Source organism: Phyllobates terribilis, unplaced genomic scaffold (assembly GCF_046119375.1).
Source record: "Phyllobates terribilis strain yellow unplaced genomic scaffold, ASM4611937v1 Scaffold_1__5_contigs__length_1240528914, whole genome shotgun sequence".
Taxonomy (NCBI): Eukaryota; Metazoa; Chordata; class Amphibia; order Anura; family Dendrobatidae; genus Phyllobates; species Phyllobates terribilis.
In genome coordinates, this window is record NW_027362761.1 from 364,135,257 (window position 1) to 364,157,886 (window position 22,630).

A 22,630-nucleotide genomic window follows, 5' to 3' on the forward strand; every position below is an offset into this window, starting at 1 on the left:
ATGGGGCACCTGCCATGACTGGTGAACGAAGTGGATTATCAACCCTAATCTGTAACAAGGTGAGCGAAGAAGGAGGCAAAGCTATTAAACTTCATTGCATCATTCATCAACAAGTTCTCTGTGCTAAACATCTCCAATATGATCATGTTATGAAACCGGTACTAAAGACCATTAATTTTATCCGCTCTAAAGCCCTGTGCCACCGCCAGTTTAAACAGTTTCTACTGGATATCCAGGCTGAATATGAAGATGTTTCATATCATAACGATGTAAGATGGCTCAGTCGGGGGTCTGCACTGCAACGTTTCTACTCTCTCAGAAAGGAAATAGGAGAATTCTTGGAAACAAAGGGACAAACGATGCGAGAACTATCTGATCCAATTTGGCTGGCTGATTTGGGGTTTCTAGTCGACCTAACAAAGCATCTGAATGTACTGAACATGAATCTTCAGGGCAAAGATGCAGCGGTGAACCAACTTTATTCACACCTCAAAGCCTTTGGAACAAAGCTGCAACTTTTCCTAAGGCAGTTGTCACAAACACCGCCCAATACCATCCATTTTTCAGCGCTACAGGAAATAATTAACAGTTTTCCACAGGATGATATCCATGCGCAAATAAGCAGGTATGCAGCAGACATCACATCTCTGGCTGGGGAGTTTCAACGGCGCTTTCAAGATTTTGCAGCTATTGAAAAGGAGATCAGCATTTTCTCCTCTCCATTCTCTGTTGACCCCGACAATGCTCCTGATCAGTTGCAGCTCGAGCTCATTGAGCTACATTGTGACAGCGAGTTACGCAGTCGTCATCAACAGCTCTCTCTTGTTAACTTTTACCGCCAACTGGATAAGAGCCGGTTTCAAGAGATTCGAACATTGGCTAAGAAAACCCTGAGCTTGTTTGGCTCAACATATTTGTGTGAGAAGACATTCTCTGTTATGAACTTTAACAAGAACCGCGTGAGGACAAGACTAAGTGACTCTCACCTGCGTGACATTTTGCGCATCAAAACCACGGCCATTGAACCAGACCTAGTCTATGTGCTGCAGTCCAGATCCCAGTTTCACCCTTCACATTAGTGCAGGCTAGTTTCTTTTTTTTAATTGAGATTAATATGTTGTAAAATCTCAATTAATGTCAGTTGGATAGACAGTTATATATTTGAACACATGTATACTTGCTGTTATGTTCCTGTTCACATTTTTTGAACTTATAAGTTGACAGACAACCTTACATTACTTTGTGTAATGTACTTTAAAATGTTCCTGAGATATCTCAGTTTCCTGTTTTTATTATATTAAAGGGGTTGTCCAAGTTCAGAACCCAGACATACCCCCTTTTTCACCCAGGCAGCCCCCCTGCCATGGGCATCAAAGCATCTCATGCTCCGATGTGCTCCCTTGCCCTGTGCTATTTACAATGACACACTGCCGGTAGGAGGCTTCACCGGCTCTAATGTGCAGGCTTTAGCGCTGCTCTAGCTGGTTTACTGGTGATAAAGCCCGCCCATCAGTGCCGGTGACGTCACTGGGCTTTCTGCCAGCCCCGTGGAGAGCCGGGTATGTCACTAGAACTCCAGAAAATGCCTTTCCTCTGCGCAATTTAGTGCAGGGCAAAAGTAGGACATTGGAGCATAAACTGCTTCGATGCTCAAGTCGGGGAGGGGCTTCCTGGGTGAGAATGGGGGTATGTCTGGGTTAACCCCTTTAAGGCAGATTGATTAAACACCTGTTTAGATTTGTCATCCAAGTCACAAAATAAAAAGTATGCCGTTTTCAATAAACTTTGCAAAAAAAGTTTATTTGCATTCATTTTAATGGTCCAAAGAATGTCAAGCAAAATGATCGGCCCTCGCACATGTTCACTTCATCAAATTTGGCACTCTTAGAAAAAAGTTTGGACACCCCTGGAAAAGACCAATTGGCAATACATTAGAACCAACTGAGAATGAGATGAGAGGCTGGCGAACATCCAGATAGAACACTAGGTCACTACAGTAAGTGTGTCACAAAATATGTCATGAAATAGATAGGCATATACCTGTGTGCATGGTACAAGACACTTTCTAGGAGATGCATCCACCCTGACGTGCATTTCGCCGTTCACCTTTGTTAGTTTAACTGACGAAGGCGAACACCAAAACGCGTGCCAGGGTTAATTTATTTCAGTTTTTCTATACAAAAAGTGAAACTCCTATATTATATAGAGTCATTACAAACAGAGTGATCTATTTCAAGTGTTTATTTCTGTTGATGTTGATTATTATGGCCTACAGCCAATGAAAACACAAAAGTCATTATCTCAGTAAATTAGAATACTTTATAACAGCAGCTTGAAAAATGTTTTTAAAATCCGAAATGTTGGCCTACTGAAATGTATGTTCAGTAAATGCACTCAATACTTGGTCGGGGCTCCTCTGCATCAATTACTGCATCAATGCGGCGTGGCATGGAGGCGATCAGCCTGTGGCACTGCTGAGATGTTATGGAAGCCCAGGTTGCTTTGATAGCAGCCTTCAGCTCGTCTGCATTGTTGAGTCTGGTGTCTCTCATCTTCCTCTTGTCAATACGCCATAGATTCTCTATGGGGTTAAGGTCAGGCGAGTTTGCTGGCCAATCAAGCACAGTGATACTGTTGTTTTTAAACCAGGTATTGGTACTTTTGGCAGTGTGGACAGGTGCCAAGTCCTGCTGGAGAATGAAATTTCCATCTCCAAAAAGCTTGTCGGCAGGGAAAATTTCCTGGTAGATGGCAGCGCTGACTTTGGTCTTGATAAAACACAGTGGACCTACACCAGCAGATGACATGGCTCCCCAAACAATCACTGATTGTGGAAACTTCACACTAGACCTCAAGCAGCTTGGATTGTGTGCCTCTCCACTCTTCCTCCAGACTCTGGGACCTTGATTTCCAAATGACAATTGGAACTCTGGGTTCTTGTGGAGTATGTCAATGACTGCCTTCTGGACATCTGTCAAGTCAGTAGTTTTCCCCATGATTGTGGAGCCTACTGAAACAGACTAAGGGAACTTTTTAAACGCATCGGAAGCCTTTGCAGGTGTTTTTTTTATTAATTATTCTAATTTACTGAGATAATGACTTTTGTGTTTTCATTGAAAACACTTGAAATAGATCACTCTGTTTTGTAATGACTCTATATAAATATAGGAGTTTCACTTTTAGTATTGAAGAACTGAAATAAATTAACTTTTTGATGATATTCTAATTTAGTGAGATGCACCTGTACATACCTATGTCTATGTGCTTTAGCCTGTCCACTTTGATTCTTATCACTGCAGTCTAATACACACACCACTACCACAGGGTAATTTTTCCATCATCTATTATTATCTATTATTTATTTATTTTTATTTATTTACCTATATACCGTTCTACACCTTTGCTGATGATTGATTTTTTTCTGGTCTGTGATATTCTGGTGTTACCATGTTATATTATCTGTGAATATTGATGTTGATTCTATTATACAACATGCAGTTTTTCTTTTTTATCATACTATGTTTTCAATTTATTGACACCATTGTTTTATCTGGATGTGCACCTGCTTCTCATCTCTTTGTATGAATACTGCACACCAACTGCTTGATTAATAAAGTTTACATAATTTTTCACTACATCCTATATTGGCCTCTTCCTTCGGTTTTCTGTCTTTGTTGGTTCTACATACACATGTTGTGATCATTAGAGTTTGAAAGATCCCTGAATTTAAATAAAACAGGTCAACCACTAGACACATGATTGCCATCCCATTGAATGAAAACACCAAACTCTAATTTTACCTTCAAATTTTCTTCTTATCCTAAACGTTCACAGATATGTTATATTGGATAATTTTCCTTATTAAAAAATTAAAAAAAATAATAGTTTGGACTAATTTATTTTATGAAGTTTTCTTAATTTTCGTGCAGTTCAGGTAAAATTTATGCAGAAATATGGAAAATTATGAAGGGTTCACAAACTTTCAAGCACCACTGTGTATGTATGTGCATATAAATAAACCCCATCAATGAAATATGCAACAGGATTATGGTCCATCTGCTAACAATGTTCAGAAATGTGATTTACAGCTGCAATTTGGAATATAAGAAATAATAGGCTGGAGATGACTCATTAATTTCTACGCTTCTCGACAATGAAATTGAAATACCGCTAAGCAATTGTCATGGTATTATGGAAATCACAGGATGGACAGACATGTCACTGATATGCAAATGATGAAAAAATGGAAACAACATTTTCAAAACATCTTACATTTATTCAGTATTGAGTATTAGCGCCATGCACAGAAGTACACGCAGTAGTATGCCTTTGCATGCTATTAATGAGGTTATCTGAGGAACGTTCTGCCACGCTGAATGCAATTGTGCAGGCAAATTATCAAAATGTGCTGCTGGCAGCTCCTTGTGCAATTGCCAACCAATAACGTCCCAGATGAGACAAATCCGGAGACGCTGCAGATCATGGTAGCACGTTGAGATCACATAGGCTGCTCAAAGTTGCATAAGCAACATGCAGCCTGGCACTGTCATGTCGCAAGATGGTTCCTGGGACACTTTCACGTTTCCTCCTCTTCATATTGTTGCCCATGTGGTCTTCAAACCTATCTCCGGCTCTCATTGCGTCTAAAACAAAGGCGAGACTCAACAATGAAGAAGAAAGACCTCCATTCCAGCCTCCATTGTTGTTTTGCTCTGCAGGATAGCCTTTGAGAGTCGTGACGTGAAGTCATTGAAATATACGTAGCTGGACGTCTGGCTTTTGCACAATGTCATGCAAACGCCTCCTGGTGGATGGTGTAGACGCTGCTAGATGCTTAAAGCTAGGTATATGATCTCTAATTTCACTTGCAGTACAAAATGGATCACTATGTGCCATTCGTCAAATTAGATGAGACCACGAGGGCAATGTCATAACAAAGCCTTCATGAGGGAACATCACATTGGTCCTATTTCCGTGATTATGGTGTTGGATGACAAAGTATGGTAATCTTGTCTCAAATGCACTAACTGATTGGCATTATATGGATTTGGTCATGGAACCAGTGGTACGGTCATTCCTCCAAAGTGTCCCAGGAGCTGTTTTTCAATACAACGACCCCAGACCGCATGTTGTTTGTGCTACTGTGAGCAGCCTATGTGGCCTAAACTTGCCACCATGGCCTGCAGCATCTCCGAACTTGTCTCCCATCGCGCACATCTGGGACATCATTGGTCGTCAGTTGCAAAGGTAGCTGCCAGCAGTGGATCTTGATGATTTGCGTACCCAAGTGCATTTAGCTTTAGAGATAAGTGGAATGATTCATGGGACTCTGGTGCAGCGTCCAGGTCGCTGGTACCTGGCCGCTAGCCAGGAGTCCCGTGAATCGATCCGCTCATTTCTATTTAACATGGCAGAATATACCTCAGACAACTGTTAATAACCTCATTGATAGCAGCCAAGGTGTGTAAGTGAGTGTATTTTGGCATGTGGCGCTCATACTCGATAATGAATAGATCAAGATGTTTAGAAAATTTTGTTTCCATTTTTTTATCATCTCAATATCATTAACATGTCTATCGATCCTGTGAATTCATTTTACAGGGAGGGGATGAGGAGAGCGATGAGAATAGCCTAATGTCAGTGATATAATCAATCCTTTAGTGGCATGGAAAATTATGCTTAAAAATATATTCTCTATAATGCAATTACCACGCAGTACAAAACATTAGAATGTTCTGGCAGGTGTGCTTCATGTGATATATATGTGCATATGCTGAAAGGTGTACAATATGGTAATAAAACACTTTCATTTCTTTTATCTTTAGATCGGTAGCCATGTGTTAAGTCTTTTAGATCTGTATGAACAAAGTCTTGCAGATGTCTTTACCTTAGCTCTGCCTTGAAAATTAAATGTAAGGACATATTCCCCTCTGCGGGTTTCACTTTGTCTCACAAGGAAGACTCCATGTCCCTCAAATCCCTGGGATTGAACAAGCTGCGCTGCTTTGACCCGAGAGATAGGTCCATGAAACCACGGATATGGTGATAAAAAATGGTCAGTTTTGTGGCAGCACTGCTCTGGGGGCACAAAGACGGCGGCACCTGCGAAGAAGGAATATTGGAACACATTAAAAAGTCATATATTACACAGAAACTTTTTGTGGGTAAAAAGGCTTAGAATAAAAACATAACTAAAATCCATAGAAACCCATAGCAAAGTAAGAACGGCTCCCACCACCTAATAGCAGGAAGCTGAAGCAGCAGCATAAGGAATAATTAAATGTATGAATAAAAGCGCCAGACATCAGACACCAACTTAGCAGTTCTAGATAACATGCAGCCATGAATAGGCTTCCTCAGCCTCTTGCCCCACATCAGCTATATGGCTGTAGATATGCCCATGGTTTTTAGAATATCTATTTGAATAAAAGTGCTTTCTGCTCTTTATGCCACGAACAACAAATTATGTGCAAGTAGGAAACCTTAAAATATAAGAAAAACCCGTCCTGACTCCATAAAAAGCTTGAATGTGTTTCCCTAGTGGCAAAATCTCAAAAACAATTAAGGTACTTTATCTTCTTTTAATCAATTATAATTCTGCATTGAATACATTTCTGTAAAAATAATACAGTTCTTTCCAGGCGCTCATGAGTTAAAGGGGTTGCCCTGTCTAAAAGGAAAAGTCTGCAGTCACTCTGTGTAACTGCAGACTTGTGAATCTGAGGATTCTCCAGTTTCTGCCCCAGGACGGCGGTCAAATATGTGATATGCATACTCCCGGGCGGAACCGGGAGTGGGCGCGGGGATGCAGCTCAAGTGTATTGAGAAACACCGCACCTCATAGACGGGTTCTGCCCAGGAGCATGCATATCACATATTTGACCACCGTCCCAGGTAAGAAGGTGAATCCCGACAGTGCACAGTGCGTGCGCTGGGAGGATTCACAAGTCTGCAATCACACAGAGTGACTGCAGACTTTTCATTTTAGACCGGACAACCCCTTTTAATGAGGTACATACTGAATGATGATAACTCAAATTCTCTCTCTAAAAAAAGTTGCCTTAGGTGATATAAATCCTATCATAAATGTAATATGCATGGAGAAATAATGCTGAGCATAGCTGTGGAGTACATAAACTGGACGAGGATTGTAGGGTACTGTACACTAAAGTACGGTATATGCAGCATAATTACTCTGTTATGTTCCATAATATAAGCAAGTCCTGTTGACAGCCGAGCCTGGGGCAGAAATTTTCATTGGGCCATTAGAACAGATCATTAAAGGGAATCTGTCAGCAGGTTTTTGCTACCCTATCTGAGAGCAGCATCATGTAGGGGCAGGGAACCTGATTCCAGGAATGTATCACCCACTGGTCATCTTGCTGTCATTTTGATAAAATCACTGTTTTCTTTGCTGCAGATCTAGCAGTTCTCTGAGACGAGCTCTGTATAACCCCGCCCACACCACTGATTGGCTGTTTTCTGCCCATGCACTGTGCACAGAAAGCTGCTAATCTGTTTTGGGGCTGTGGTTATACAGAGCTCATGCCTATGTTTGACTACCTGGCAGCAGGTTTACTAGTCCTCCAGTGATAATCTCCTGCTCATAAAACTGTGATTTTATCAAAACAACAATATACAGCCCAGTAAGTGACACATAGCTGGAATCAGGGTCTCTGTCTCTACAACATGCTGTTCTTAGCAAGCTAGCAAAAGCCTGGTGATAGATTCCCTTTAAATAAGCCCTAATTGATTTCAGTACTATTCAGAGCTATTTACTGTGCGATAATATGATGACTGGACAATGATGAAGAACTACAGCTTCCAAACATTTCCCTTTTGTAGATCATCATTTTAACACATTTAAAGTCATTCTAGTATTGCAGAATTTGCATGTCATGTCTAAAGATCTAGTACATTTTCTTGCTCTGTGGTTTTGTGGCGCCCCTGAGGGTTCAGTCGCCACAGGGGTACTACAACTGGTGGTGCCTCACTCTCTGGTAAGGAAAGGAGTACAGCCCGGGACCCCAACACCTGCATCCAACAATACACTGCTCCAGGCCGGCTGGAAGGGCAAGATGCACTGTGTTCTGCTGAGCCCTGTCCCTGGCTGGAGTGGGGGGAACCAAGTAGTGGGTGTGGGTGGAGGAAGGAGTTTAGGGGAGCATTTGTTAGGAGCATAAATAGGGGATCCATCTTAAGTAGAGAGGGCAGTAGTAGGTGGAGGTCTGTGTCTAGTAAGAGGAGCAGGTGCTCTTCAGGAGCTCTGCTCCAGAGTGGGCCTAGTAAATGAGGCCCAGCGGAGGAGAGAAGAGGAGGGGAGCAGAGGAGGAAGGCTCCGGAAACTGAAGGGGTCCCAGGGGTACGGAAGGAGCAAGAAGCCACCCGTACGCTCGATTCTGTCAAGTGTCAGAGGGACCAGGCCGCAAGAAGGGAACCGGTCCCTGGGCTAGTCGTGTCGCTTCAAGCCTCGGCTAGGAAACCGGAGGCTTCTCACTTTTATGGTGCAGTTGCCATAATCGCATTCTAGCAGCCAAGAAAGGTAGCCGAGTAGGACCAGGGAACTCCAGGTGTCCCTGAGGGATCCGAGGACTCCATCTTGGGGCTCAGTTTGTGAGGCGCAGGGCAGGAGGGAGAGACCCAGCGCGGAAAGTCGGCTGAGGAAATGAACATATAGAAAGGGGGTCCCGATAAGTACTCTCGAATTACCGGAGTGACTTCTGAACCCCTGCTTGATGAACGCAGCACGGCGCAGGAAGCGGTAACCTGTACAGTGTACCTAAGGAATCCAAAAAGAACTGTGAGTAAAATCGGATGACTGCACTCACTGTCTCTGTCGGTTCTTCCCGCCGCGCCATCATCCCTCCTACGTTACAACACCCTGCATCCCATCCACCAACACTGCCCCGGGGGCCTGCTCTGCCTGTGGGGAGCAGAAACATCCCAGCTGCCATCCCATCACATCATAGACATAAAAAAAACACCACCCCCCCAAAAAAAACAACAACAAAAACATAAAAACAGTGGAAATGAGTACAAATTCCAAACAGTGGTTAAATCATGTTTTTAATCTGAACAATAACCTTAGATTTTTTATGGAATACTACGTGTGCTGGCTTCTACGTGGATCTACCCATAAAACTACAGAGGGCTTTTTGCCGTGCAGCAGACAGGTGAGCTGATTGCCCTTTTTTGATACTATTGATAGTCTATAGTGCTGTTCATATGTCCATTTTTTTTCAGTGCGATTGTCTGAAAAAAAAAGGAGACTTTAATTTTTTATCCAATTATTGGATCAAACAAGCCCATTGAAGTTATTGGGTCTGTGAAAAAAAGCCGACAGCACTCGGATGTCATCTTTATGTCACCCACGTGCTGTCCCTTTTTTCTGCTTAATGGGTAGGAGAAACTTGGAAACATTTTCATTTTTGCATATGTGAAAAATACAAGCCACAATAATGGTAAAAACGGAGGCACACTGACGAAAAACTGTACATTTTTCCACATACGCAAATAAATAGATAAAAGAGGCCTTAGTGCAATCTATCTGGATAACAATATTGAAATTGTATATATTACTCATACGACGAGAACAAACCTTGGTTAATGGAATCAGTGCTGCCATTGTTGGGATTCTGTGGAGCTGGATCTGAAGGAGACACCTGCATCTCTAAATCAACCTCTTCAGTCCTAAAATGAAAAAGAAGGTGTTAGCATTCAAAGATGTCAAGTATATTAACATTGTTCTATTTGTCTGAATGGGGTTGTTTCAACGCAAGAATTTCTGCAAGTTCAGTTCAGATGAATGAGACATTCAGAGATTAATGCAACTAGTCTGTTGCATGTGAATATACCCTAAGGCCACGTTTACGTGTCCCAAATTTAGGTACCATTCTGCACTTAAATCCTGAAAACAACCACTGACAACCTGCCAGCAATACAGTTGAATGGAGTATTTTATAGCCCTTCACACACTTTCAGGCTATGGTCAGAAGGCCATATATTCTCTCATGCAAGACAATTATGCAAATGACTCTGTGATCAAACTCTGATCAGAGTTTGATCGAAGTGTCAGCATAATGTGTCCCAATTCTCTTGGATGAGATTACCAGAGCACATTGTGAGGAGACGATGGAGAACAAAACTTCCACATTTTCTCCATTGTGAGTCTGCGGTAATTGGACTGCACTCGGATGTTCTCCAAGTACAGTCTGAAGTTTTCCACGCAGCCATAGACTTGAATGGGTGAGTGCCATCTGATTAAAGTGAAATCGTAACATGCTGCAGTTTTTTTCATTGACAGAGTCTGTCAGTGAAAAAAATCGGTCATCAGCACTACCCCATTGAATAACATTGTCTGAGTGCTATCCGATAAAAAAAATCAGAACGCACTCATCCGTTGTATACGCGGGTGAGAGCGAGCCCTCAAAAAGTCCCTTGGATTAATGAACATGCTGTAGGTTATAATATTTACAACATACTCAACATTTGCTGTGGGTTCCAATGGAAAAGGCGGATTACCCTGATAAAAAAGGCGCTAGTCCATTCGACAACCCATCAGAGAAATGTGTACCGTCTTTAGATTTCTCACACAGATTTTTTTAAAGTCCACAGTGTAACATGGCCTTACAAAGTAAATACAAGTGCTTCTCACTAAATTAGAATATCATCAAAAAGTTTATTTATTTCAGTTAAAACTTCAATACAAAAAGTGAAACTCATATATTATATAGAGTCATTACAAACAGAGTGATCATTTCAAGTGTTTATTTCTGTTAATGTTGATGATTATGGCTTACAGCCAATGAAAACACGAAAGTCATTATCTCAGTAAATTAGAATAATTAACAAAAAATACCTGCAAAGGCTTCCGATGCATTTAAAAAGGTCCCTTAGTCTGTTTCAGTAGGCTCCACAATCATGGGGAAGACTGCTGACTTGACAGATGTCCAGAAGGCAGTCATTGACACACTCCACAAGGAGGGTAAGCCACAAAGGTCATTGCTAAAGAAGCTGGCTGTTCACAGAGTACTGTATCCAAGCATATTAGTGGAAAGTTGAGTAGAAGGAAAAAGTGTGGTAGAAAAAGGTTCACAAGTAACAAGAATAATAATCATTGAAAGGATTGTTAAGAAAAGGCCATTCAAAAATTTGGGGGAAATTCACAAGGAGTGGACTGCTGCTGGAGTCATTGCTTCAAGAGCCACCACACACAGAAGTATCCAGAACATGGGCTACAAGTGTCGCATTCCTTGTGTCAAGCCCCTCATGACCAATAGACAACGCCAGAAGCTTCTTACCTGGGCCAAGAAGAAAAAGACCTGGACTACTGCTCAGTGGTCCAAGGTGTTGTTTTCAGATGAAAGTAAATTTTGCATTTCATTTGGAAATCAAGGTCCCAGAGTCTGGAGGAAGAGTGGAGAGGCACACAATCCAAGCTGCTTGAGGTCTAGTGTGAAGTTTCCACAATCAGTGATGCTTTGGGGAGCTATGTCATCTGCAGGTGTAGGTTCACTGTGTTTTATCAAGAGCAAAGTCAGCGCTGCCGTCTACCAGGAAATTTTAGAGCACTTCATGCTTCCCTCTGCCGACAAGCTTTTTGGAGATGGAAATTTCATTCTCCAGCAGGACTTGGCACCTGTCCACACTGCCAAAAGTACCAATACCTGGTTTATATACAACAGTATCACTGTGCTTGATTGGCCAGCAAACTCGCCTGACCATAACCCCATAGACAATCTATGGGGTATTGTCAAGAGGAAGATGAGAGACCCCAGACCCAACAATGCAGACTAGCTGAAGGCTGCTATCAAAGCAACATGGGCTTCCATAACACCTCAGCAGTGCCACAGGCTGAACGCCTCCATGCCACGCCGCATTGATGCAGTAATTGATGCAAAAGGAGCCCCGACAAGTATTGAGTGCATTTACTGAACATACATTTCAGTAGGCCAACATTTCGGATTTTAAAAACATTTTTCAAGCTGTTGTTATAAAGTATTCTAATTTACTGAGATAATGACTTTTGTGTTTTCATTGGCTGTAAGCCATAATCATCAACATTAACAGAAATAAACACTTGAAATAGATCACTCTGTTTGTAATGACTCTATATAATGTATCAGTTTCACTTTTTGTATTGAAGAACTGAAATAAATTAACTTTTTGATGATATTCTAATTTTGTGAGAAGCACTTGTATATCTGTAATGCATGCTTGACATCTGGGTTTTCCTGTGACTTTGAACAAATAATTTTTGGAGAAGAATCAGTTCTTGGAATAGTTCTTTTATCACTTCCATAGGTACCACTTGTGCACCACCTTTAAAAAATCACATACAACTGCAAACCTGGTCATTGCAGAAGAAAAAGGGAGTGGCACAAACGCAAATCAGTTACGGGCTGAAGCTGGCGCATGATGGCACAGCATGTCATTATGCCAGCAAAAGGCCAGAGGGCAACACCAGAGAATCTGCACTGGAGAGATAGGGATTCACCAGATGAGTAAAGTTTTCTTTTTACTTTATTACTTTTCCTGCAACGAGTTTAATATTTGAAACTCTCAGACAAATCCCTTGCATTGCTCAAAGACATTGCAAAAAAAAAAGCAGGCAAACTGCTGAATAAGCTGTTTGTCAATATTAATTGCAGGGGCTTTCCACTACTATGAAAGGATGTTCTATTCTTCTGTCATCAGGAGCACACCTCTCCTCTGCCTCCTGATTGCCAGGGGGCAGTGCGCTCCTGAAGAATGGCAGTTCAGACATAGAGTGACTACAGACGTTTCTTACGAGACTGGATAACCCCTTTAAAGATAGGTTCTGAATATCAGACGGTAATCATATACCTACACTTGCAGACCATAACATTGCTGATTGCATTTCCACCTTTAAATAGGTTGTCGACCACTTTTACGTTGAAAGGTCAACAATATCAGATCATTGGGGTACTGACATCCAGAACCCCTGTTTCTAGCTCGAGCAGTGACCAAATGTAAACAGTATAAGGAGAGAAACACGACAGCTCTGTCCCAATGTTTAGGTGCCACTGCTGGGTACTCAAATGTTTAGGCGTTGATCTGCAGTACACGGCAGTGGCCACTAAATGGTGTGACGGACCTGTGGTGTTCTACTCCACTCACTGCTCACATCCGGCACTGCTGATAGTGGGTGAGTGGTTAGAGGTGCTGGGTGTCAGCCCCCTACTAATCTGATAATGATGTCCTATCCTCAATAGAGCATCAATTTAATAGTAGTGCACTGCCCACTTAAAGAAGGAGATTCAATAAGCCCAGTAACGGTCTGCACACACTGATGTACGGTTACTGATTCTTTGTATATAGACAGAATTTGGAGAACAGCACAACTCAATAAATCAGGATAAGCAATACGTAGGCAAAAACCTTATTGCAAGAAGATATAAACTGAGGTCAAGTAACACTGCTGAAATCGGCAGTTGGCAACAAGAGATGCCACAAGGCAACCAACTAGTTCTCAAAGCCACTTCTGCCAGGGCTGGAAAAGTGTTTTTGGGTGACTGACCTGCAAATATGGCCTATATGATGACTAAGGCCACGGCCCCACTATCAGTATTTGCTCAGTATTTTTTCTCAGGCGTGGGAGCCAAAACCAGGAGTGGGTGATAACTGAAGAATTGGTGACTTGTTTCTATTATACCTTTTCTCTGATTGTTCCTCACTTGGTTTTGGCTTCCACTCCTGAGAGAAAATACTGATCGAATACGGATAGTGGGAGTGTGGCCTAACAAGATTGTTGGTATAATCTCCAGATCTCTGCAAACACTTGAAAGAGCAGTAAGAAGAAAATGTCATTCATAATTATTTTTTCTAAAGATACAGGCTAAATAACACGAGCAGCGAAACTATTGCTCTGCCTTTTAACCTGTGCCACTGAAAACATGAGATGTCACCTGTCACAGACAAGCTACGAATAAGAGCCTCTGAAAGCAGCGGAAACACACTTGTAATTCATGGAAATTCAAGGCAAGGAGAACCAAGCTGGAGGAGGACAAGCTCTGGAAATCTTACAATGATTAATTGCTAACAGAGTTCTTGGTATTTCAATAACAGGAAAAGCCTTTCAGCATAGCGCTAGAGGCTGAACCATATGCAAACCCTACAGGTCAACATGCACTTCCTCTGCTTCCTGCTTTAGAAACAGCAATTATCACCTACACAGCAAATCACACATGCAATGCTCCCCAGCCGCAGGTGACTCTCCAAATCATGCATCACTACGGACCATTAACCCTTGCCTGCAATCTGAGCTACCAGAGGCAAGGAGTAGTACTCTCAAAGGAAAACAGCTGGACTTTGACCTTCAACCTCCATTTTATAGTCTGTGTCCTATTTAGTCCAATAATTCTAATGTACAGACTGCACACAGAAAAACACAATCTCTCCAGTGTAATGGTTTATGAAATGACTTAAAAGATTTAGTGACTTTACTAATTAGATTACCTTACTGATCTTGTATTGACCCTACGTTTTGATGCAGCAAAAATAAGCAGCGTCAAAAACTCACCAAAAGCTCATGGTGGGAACGTAGCCTAAGGCTACATTCATACATCCGAGTGAGTCTAACCATCTGAGAGAAACGGAATCATCCTAGTTGCATCTCGGTTAAATCACTTTTCTTCTTGTCCCTTTTTTTCCACTGTCTGAATTTTTTTTTATCCACTGTCTTATAACAGTTAAAAAACGGATGAAACTGGGATGGAGCTCTACGTCTTCCTAGTTTCATCCCTGTCTCACGCATCCCCATAGACTTTAATGACCGAGTCTTGTCTGCAAAACTGATGAGGGTAGGACATGCTGTGAGTCTCATGAACCGTTTTTTGATATTGATGTATGAATGGATAAAAGAAACTCTATGGGTCAGTGAGCTGGCCGAGACATAAAGCATACAGCACTAGGATGTGTCCCATGGATGCATAACCAATGTTACAGCCTGTATTACAGACCAGAGTTGCAGTAGAAATATACCATTATGTCATGTTCACACATTTAGGCTATGTTCACACATCATGGTTTTGTAACATTCAAAAGTAGTGCTGTTGCAGAGTGTGACATGCAGAAGTAGTGCTGTTGCAGAGTGTGACATGCAGAAGTAGTGCTGTTGCAGAGTGTGACATGCAGAAGTAGTGCTGTTGCTTTAAAAGCATTCAGCAACTATTAGAAGTAACACAAGCACAGGAGACAGGATGTGTTGTGCTCCAGAAGCATCCAGCAACTAGAGGGGTTAGCACAGTGACAGGAAAAGGGGAGTGTCTTAGCAGAGCCCCAGGGGGATTGTGGGGAAGTTGTTTACTGTCTGGCTGGAGCCGAAGAGAAAGGTGGCTTATGATCTATATCTCACAGAAGACAAGGGAACAGAATTCAGGTCAGGAGGGAAGCAAAAACAAAGGTAAATTAGACTCCCTGAGCTAACAGTGTGGAGTATTATCAGACAGGAAGATAAGGACTGGAAGGAAGCCTGTCATAGAGATCATCTCCCTCATCACAACCTTCCCCCCTCCATCTCCATGCAGCATAAAGAATGCTGTGGACTATTGAGTTCTTGTGAAGGAAAAGCCTGTGGTTGTGTATGCATTAAAACTGTGCTATACTGTGCTACCAGATAATAGACTGTGTACTGCTGTGCAAAGGAGACTGTGCTGTTATTACTGGAGCCTGTTGCTCAGAGATATTTGCATTGCACTGGCCGTGCCTCATTAAATGTTACTGTTCTACCGCTTATGAGAACTCTTGTCAGATGTGTCTGCTCAGCAATTGAATCTATCATGTGCCTGAGAGCAGCTGCAGCCTATGATCACCCTGAATAACGGTTCCCTCAGGATTCCAACGAATTCATGTAACCGGTCTCGCCCCTATCTGAACTTAGGCGGCGTGCGTGTAACAGTTTTTTTGGCATCAATCTTCTGCAGCAAAACCTGATCTTCAATGGCATTTTGTTCAGGATTTTTGTTGCAGTTTTGGTGTTTTTCTATGCATTTTTGGTGCGTTTTTTTTCACTGTCCTTCTGTCTTTTTTTATGCATGTACATAAAGTTCTTAGAAAAAAAAGAACCCATTCTATTTTGTCATCAAAAACGCTGATAAAACACTGATACAAATTTTGATGCATTTTTCTCAGCGTTTTTTTTCACCACCCATTACTTCCTATGGGTGAAAAAACGCTGAAAAAAACGCTGAAAGAAGTGACATGCTCTATTTTCCAAAAAAACATGCAAGTCACAAAATCCTGAACAAAAAAACCATGATGTGTGAACAGAGAATTCTGGTTTCTTGTAGACTTTTCTGGTACTGCAAAAGGCAGCTGAAAAATTTGGATACAAACTGCATCAAAAAACGCTGAAAAAAACATGATGTGTGAACGTAGCCTAAAGCCTTGATTCCGTCAGCACTTAGATATTGACAGAATTTTGTCAACAATGCAAATGAGTAACGGATTTTAATCTCCAGTCATATAAACTGAAAAAAAAAATCCACTTGGAATAATGAACAAGCTGCAGATTTTAAAATCCACAACATGTGCATTATTGCAGCGGATTTTACGTGGGAAAAACACTGTCTAGCTTTATTGTTTTACAAAAGGGCTCACCTGTAGCATAAATTCTGAGGTTCAGCTTCCAATTTTTGCAGCAGATTTTCTGAACTATCCACTGACTGTTGAAACCTGAGATAAGTGGACAGAACTTTGCACAATACTCTTTAAAAAGAAGCTTTGACTCCATTCTCTGACTCGTGTGTACTCAGAGCAAGTTTTCAAAGTCCATTGTACAGTCATGGACAAAAGTATTGAGAATGAGACAAATAGTAATTTTTCCAAAGTTTACTGCTTCATTTTTTGTAATGGCAATTTGCATATACTCCTGAATGTCAAAGAGTGATCAGCTTAACAGCAATTACTGTACTTGCAAAGTCAATATTTGCCCAGAAAATGAACTTTAACCCCCAAAACACATTTCAACATCATTGCAGTCCTGCCTTAAAAGGAGCAGCTAACATCGTTTTAGTGATTGATCCATTAACACAGGTGTGGGTGTTGTTGAGGACAGGGCTGGCGATCAATCAGTCATGATTAAGTAAGAATGACATCACTGGACACTTTAAAAGGAGGCTGGTTCTTGGTATCATTGTTTCTCTTCAGTTAACCATGGTTATCTCTAAAGAAACACGTGCAGCCATCATTGCACTGCACAAAAATGGCCTAACAGGGAAGAGTATCGCAGCTACAAAGATTGCACCTCAGTCAACAATCTATCGCATCATCAAGAACTTCAAGGAGAGAGCTTCCATTGTTGTCAAAAAGGCTCCAGGGCGCCCAAGAAAGACCAGCAAGCGCCAGGACCGTATCTTAAAACTGTTTCAGCTGCGGGATCGAACTACCAGCAGTGCCGAGCTTGCTCAGGAATGGCAGCAGGCTGGTGTGAGTGCTTCTGCACGCACTGTGAGGCGGAGACTCTTTGAGCAAGGGCTGGTTTCAAGGAGGGCAGCAAAGAAGCCACTTCTCTCTAGAAAAAACATCAGGGACCGACTGATATTCTGCAAAAGGTACAGGGAGTGGACTGCTGAGGACTGGGGCAAAGTCATTTTCTCTGATGAATCCCCTTTTCGATTGTTTGGGACATCTGGAAAACAACTTATTCGGAGAAGAAGAGGTGAGCGCTACCACCAGTCTTGTCTCATGCCAACTGTAAGGCATCCTGAAACCATTCATGTGTGGGGTTGCTTCTCAGCCAAGGGAATCGGCTCACTCACAGTCTTGCCTAAAAACACAGCCATGAATAAAGAATGGTACCAGAATGTCCTCCAAGAGCAACGTCTCCCAACCGTCCAAGAGCAGTTTGGCGCCCAACAATGCCTTTTCCAGCATGATTGAGCACCTTGCCATAAAACAAAGGTGATAACTAAATGGCTCATGGAACAAAACATAGAGATTTTGGGTCCATGGCCTGGAAACTCCCCAGATCTTAATCCCATTGAGAACTTGTGGTCAATCATCAAGAGACGGGTGGACAAACAAAAACCAACAAATTCTGGCAAAATGCAAGCATTGATTATGCAAGAATGGACTGCTATCAGTCAGGATTTGGTCCAAAAGTTGATTGAGAGCATGCCAGGGAGAATTACAGAGGTCTTGAAGAAGAAGGGGCAACACTGCAAATATTGACTTGCTGCATTAACTCATTCTAACTGTCAATATAACCTATTGGTACTCATAATATGATTGCAATTATATTTCTGTATGTGATATAAACATCAGACAAACACTAATAAAAACCAGAGGCCAGCACATCATGTGAAAATATAATTTTGGTGTCATTCTCAAAACTTTTGGCCATGACTGTAGGTGCAACCACACCGGTAATAACAAAATGCCTGCATGTTACCAGGCTGCACAGAAGAAGTAGCCAAAATGGTGCCCCTTTCTCTATAAAAATAATATGTCCAAGTGAAGCATGCACTGGCTGTGTGTTTAAAGAAGCACTCCTATAAAAGTTTTTATGCTCTATGGCAGTCATCATATTATATATAGCACAGGGTACTTACAATTGCTCATTTCGCCTTTCTACCCAGCTAATTCTCTTCTTTTCCATTAGGTCTATGACATCACATGATTAAAAACTGACTAGCTGAATACTTCTAAGCTCTACGAAGAAACAGGAGGCCAATTTTCCCTGTATGAGTAATGAGTCACTGCAAAATTCTATGGCGTGGGGGAGGAGGGGAGGGAGCAGAAGTTAAAGAGAGAATTGATAAATACAGGTAAATGAGACTTCCTCTTTCTGCACAGAGCAGAGAAAAGAGAAGAATTAGCTGGGTAGAAAAGTAAAATGAGCAATTGTAAGTACACAATTCCATAATATGATGACTGCAATATATTAAGAGGATAAAAACTTTGATGGGAGGAGTGCTTCTTTAATAGGGAGATTCACTGTTTGATCTGGCTAATAGAGCAGGGGAGTCACTTCTATTACATCCACATATCCTACAGTTCTGAAGATGGTTGTATTGTGGGTGCGGTAATTCAAGTGATTTTATCCGTATATAAAATCCAAAATGGTGTTCAAAGATGAATATAGGCCTCAAAATAAAAAGAGCTAAGATGTTTCTGTTATGCCTGTATTAGAGAAACAGCATAGGACCCTTTGACTTTCTGTGTGCATAACTCCCATTCATTTCTATAAGAGTTATGTAATCAGCATGGCATACCTGTTCTCGCCAGTTTCCAGAGCTCCATCCTTCAGTGGTCGGAGCCTGGACAGAGTTAATCCCGTCCCAGTTGTGAAAGGCTGGGACAGGATTAACATGGACTTCATGTTGAATGGGACAGTTAGAAAAAATTCTCTAACAAATCTACATGCAAATATAAAATTCACTGTTTCTTGTGCAGAACTAAATATGAAACTTCACGTGAAATATGAAACTATGCAAATAGAAAACAAACTTATCAACTGTTACCAGTGGTGGTCTAACCCCCCGCCCCCGGAGAGGAACAAGGTAAGTGAAAAGACTATACAAATATACAATTACAGATACAACAGAAGAACAAAACATAATACTCAGATGTAAAGAAATGAGCCTGCATACTGCAATAAGATGTAAATCAGGAGCTTCAGAAGGACATAAAAACCTCATCAGTCTATTAATATCAACAAGGTCCTGTTTTGTGGCCATATCGCTTGTCAGAAAATACTGAAAGATTTGTTTTTTGTTTTGTTAAAAGAAAAAAAATCTCCCACCATAAAACAAAGTGGATGGCCTACCCGCAGTTCATGCACTCTTTGATTTCTGAAGTCCAGGAATTTAGCTGCTGGTCATCTCCAACTTCAAAAATAACTTCAGTTGCATTAACCTAAAAAAAAATATAGGAAAACAGGAAAAAAGATAAATATCACAAAACATTCTTAATTCTGGATGAAACCCACAAAGGCTTCCTTTGAAATGTGCTTATCCACATCTAAAAGGGCTATCTATATCAGTGTGTGAGAACACATTCTGTCATGTATGGACTGCTCATTCTCCTTAGGGCTGTTAGTACACACATTGGAAGGCTATTGCAACAGACGTGCGCTATTTTGGATAGACAAAACAGATGTTTCCACTCATGAGCCGGTACATTTATGGTCCATTGTATCTAGTTTTTACTTACAATAGAAACTAGTCAAAAACAAAGACTTTCCAGCAGCCAACAAAATGCCTTAAATGGGATGTCTCACTAAGACAACCCCTGTCCATATGCCCTATTCTTTGGGCCAGCATAGAGTGCCATTATGTAAAAAGGACTCCTGTACCGCCGGACCCAGCACCTCCACCTGGCGGACCAATTACATAAATGGTTATTCATTAGAATCGGCAACATGCAGTGCAACATGGTGTGCAGCAGGCTGATAAGAGCTGATCACATGGGAATAGAGAAGTGACGGATTTTTTAGACAGCCAATATTTTGTTGAGAAACAACCCTCTCAGTTCATTTATAGTAATGAAATCTATTGGAAAAGGTATGCAGAGAGTTTCTCAGAGAGGAACAGGTTGGAGACAACTACAACACTTTGGTGCTTAGTGTTCATACAACAGAATTTCTTACCTCAAGAAAGCAGGGGCCCTGAGTGGGACAATATTTAGCTTTAAAGGGTTTATCTAATTAAATAAAAAAAATTGGTTTGGATACGCCTCAAACTGAAATTAATTGAATTTGATAGTTTATTTACAAAAGCCTGATAATTTGGACCTTGTACCAGAAAAGGTTATGCACCCTTTGCCTAGATCAGGGATGTCAAACTCAAACATACAGAGGGCCAAGGGCCAAAATGAAAACCTTTGACCAAGTCGCGGGCCAACCAGTATACAGTATAATGGGCACCACATAGTCCTCTATAGAGAATAATGGATCCCACATAGTCCTCCATACAGAATAATGGTCCCAAATAGTCCTCCATACAGAATAATGGGTCCCACATAGTCCTCCATACAGAATAATGGGTCCCACATAGTCCTACATACAGAATAATGGCCCCAAATAGTCCTCCATACAGAATAATGGGTCCCGCATAGTCCTCCATACAGAATAATGGGTCCTACATAGTCTTCCACACAGAATAATGGGTCCCAACATAGTCCTCCATGCAGAATAATGGCTCCTACATAGTCCTCCATACAGAATAATGGCTCCTACATAGTCCTCCATACAGTATAATGGGCCCCATAAACTCCTCCATACAGAATAATGGGTCCCATATAGTCATCCATACAGAATAATGGGCCCCACATAGTCTTCCATACAGAATAATGGGTCCCACACAGTCCTCCATACAGAATAATGGCTCCTACATAGTCTTCCATACAGAATAAAGGGTCCCACATAGTCGTCCATACAGAATAATGGCTCCTACATAGTCCTCCATACAGTATAATGGGCCCTATATACTCCTCCATACAGAATAATGGGTACCATATGGTCCTCCATACAGAATAATGGGCCCCACATAGTCTTCCATGCAGAATAATTGTCCCCACATAGTCCTCCATACAGAATAATGGGCCCCACATAGTCCTCCATACAGAATAATGGGCCCCACATAGTCCTCCATACAGTATAATGGGCCCCACATAGTCCTCCATACAGAATAATGGCTCCTACATAGTCCTCCATACAGAATAATGGGCCTACATAGTCCTCCATACAGAATAATGGGCCCCACATAGTTCTCCATACAGAATAATGAGCCCCACATAGTCCTCCATACAGTATAATGGGGCCACATAGTCCTCCATGCAGAATAATGGCTCCTACATAGTCCTCCATACAGAATAATGGGTCCCACATAGTCCGCCATACAGAATAATGAGCCCCACATAGTCCTCCATACAGAATAATGGGCCCCACATAGTCTTCCATACAGAATAATGGCCCCACATAGTCCTCCATACAGAATAATGGCTCCCACATAGTCCTCCATACAGAATAATGGGCCCCACATAGTCCTCCATACAGTATAATGAGTCCCACATAATCCTCCATACAGTATAATAGGCCCCACATAGTCCTCCATACAGTATAATGGGCCCCACATAGTCCCCCATACAGAATAATGGGTTCCACATAGTCCTCCATACAGTATAATGAGCCCCACATAGTCCTCCATACAGAATAATGGGTTCCACATAGTCCTCCATACAGAATAATGGGTCCCACATAGTCTCCCATACAGAATAATGGCTCCACATAGGGGTGGCCGTTTTGGTGTCATGGGCCAAATATAATTACCCTGCGGGCCTGCAATCCCCTATAGCTTCAAAAGTTAGGATGGTTATGATTTTACCTTTCATATGTCAGGTGAGGGTATGGATACATGTGTGTGTATATATATATATATATATATATATATATATATATATACATATACATACATACACATACACACACACACACTTCTTGGATGTCAACAGTATTGAATCTAGTGTGTGTTTGGCAGGCTTGAATGTAGAGACTCTGCATAGCTTCATCCTATGCACCACCTAGAAACATGGAGTAGGTAATTGAACTATGTGTTTGAAATAGAGGAGCACTATCAATTATTATAACTTCCAAGTGTTTCCTCTTTAT

At 41.6% G+C, this 22,630-nt stretch overlaps 1 protein-coding gene across 3 annotated transcripts in view; it reads right to left on the reverse strand.

Annotated features, from left to right (window-relative positions):
- The window catches only part of SH2B3 (SH2B adaptor protein 3), a 223,843-nt gene that overhangs the window by 39,001 nt on the left and 162,212 nt on the right, over positions 1 to 22,630 (reverse strand). For all 3 annotated transcript variants that reach the window (XM_073676341.1, XM_073676339.1, XM_073676340.1), the window contains 3 exons: positions 19,790 to 19,878; positions 9,599 to 9,690; positions 5,888 to 6,102 (listed from right to left, as the gene is read on the reverse strand). In XM_073676341.1, coding sequence (XP_073532442.1) covers positions 5,888 to 6,102; positions 9,599 to 9,690; positions 19,790 to 19,878 — 396 coding nt within the window. The remainder of the gene's footprint in view (positions 1 to 5,887; positions 6,103 to 9,598; positions 9,691 to 19,789; positions 19,879 to 22,630) is intronic.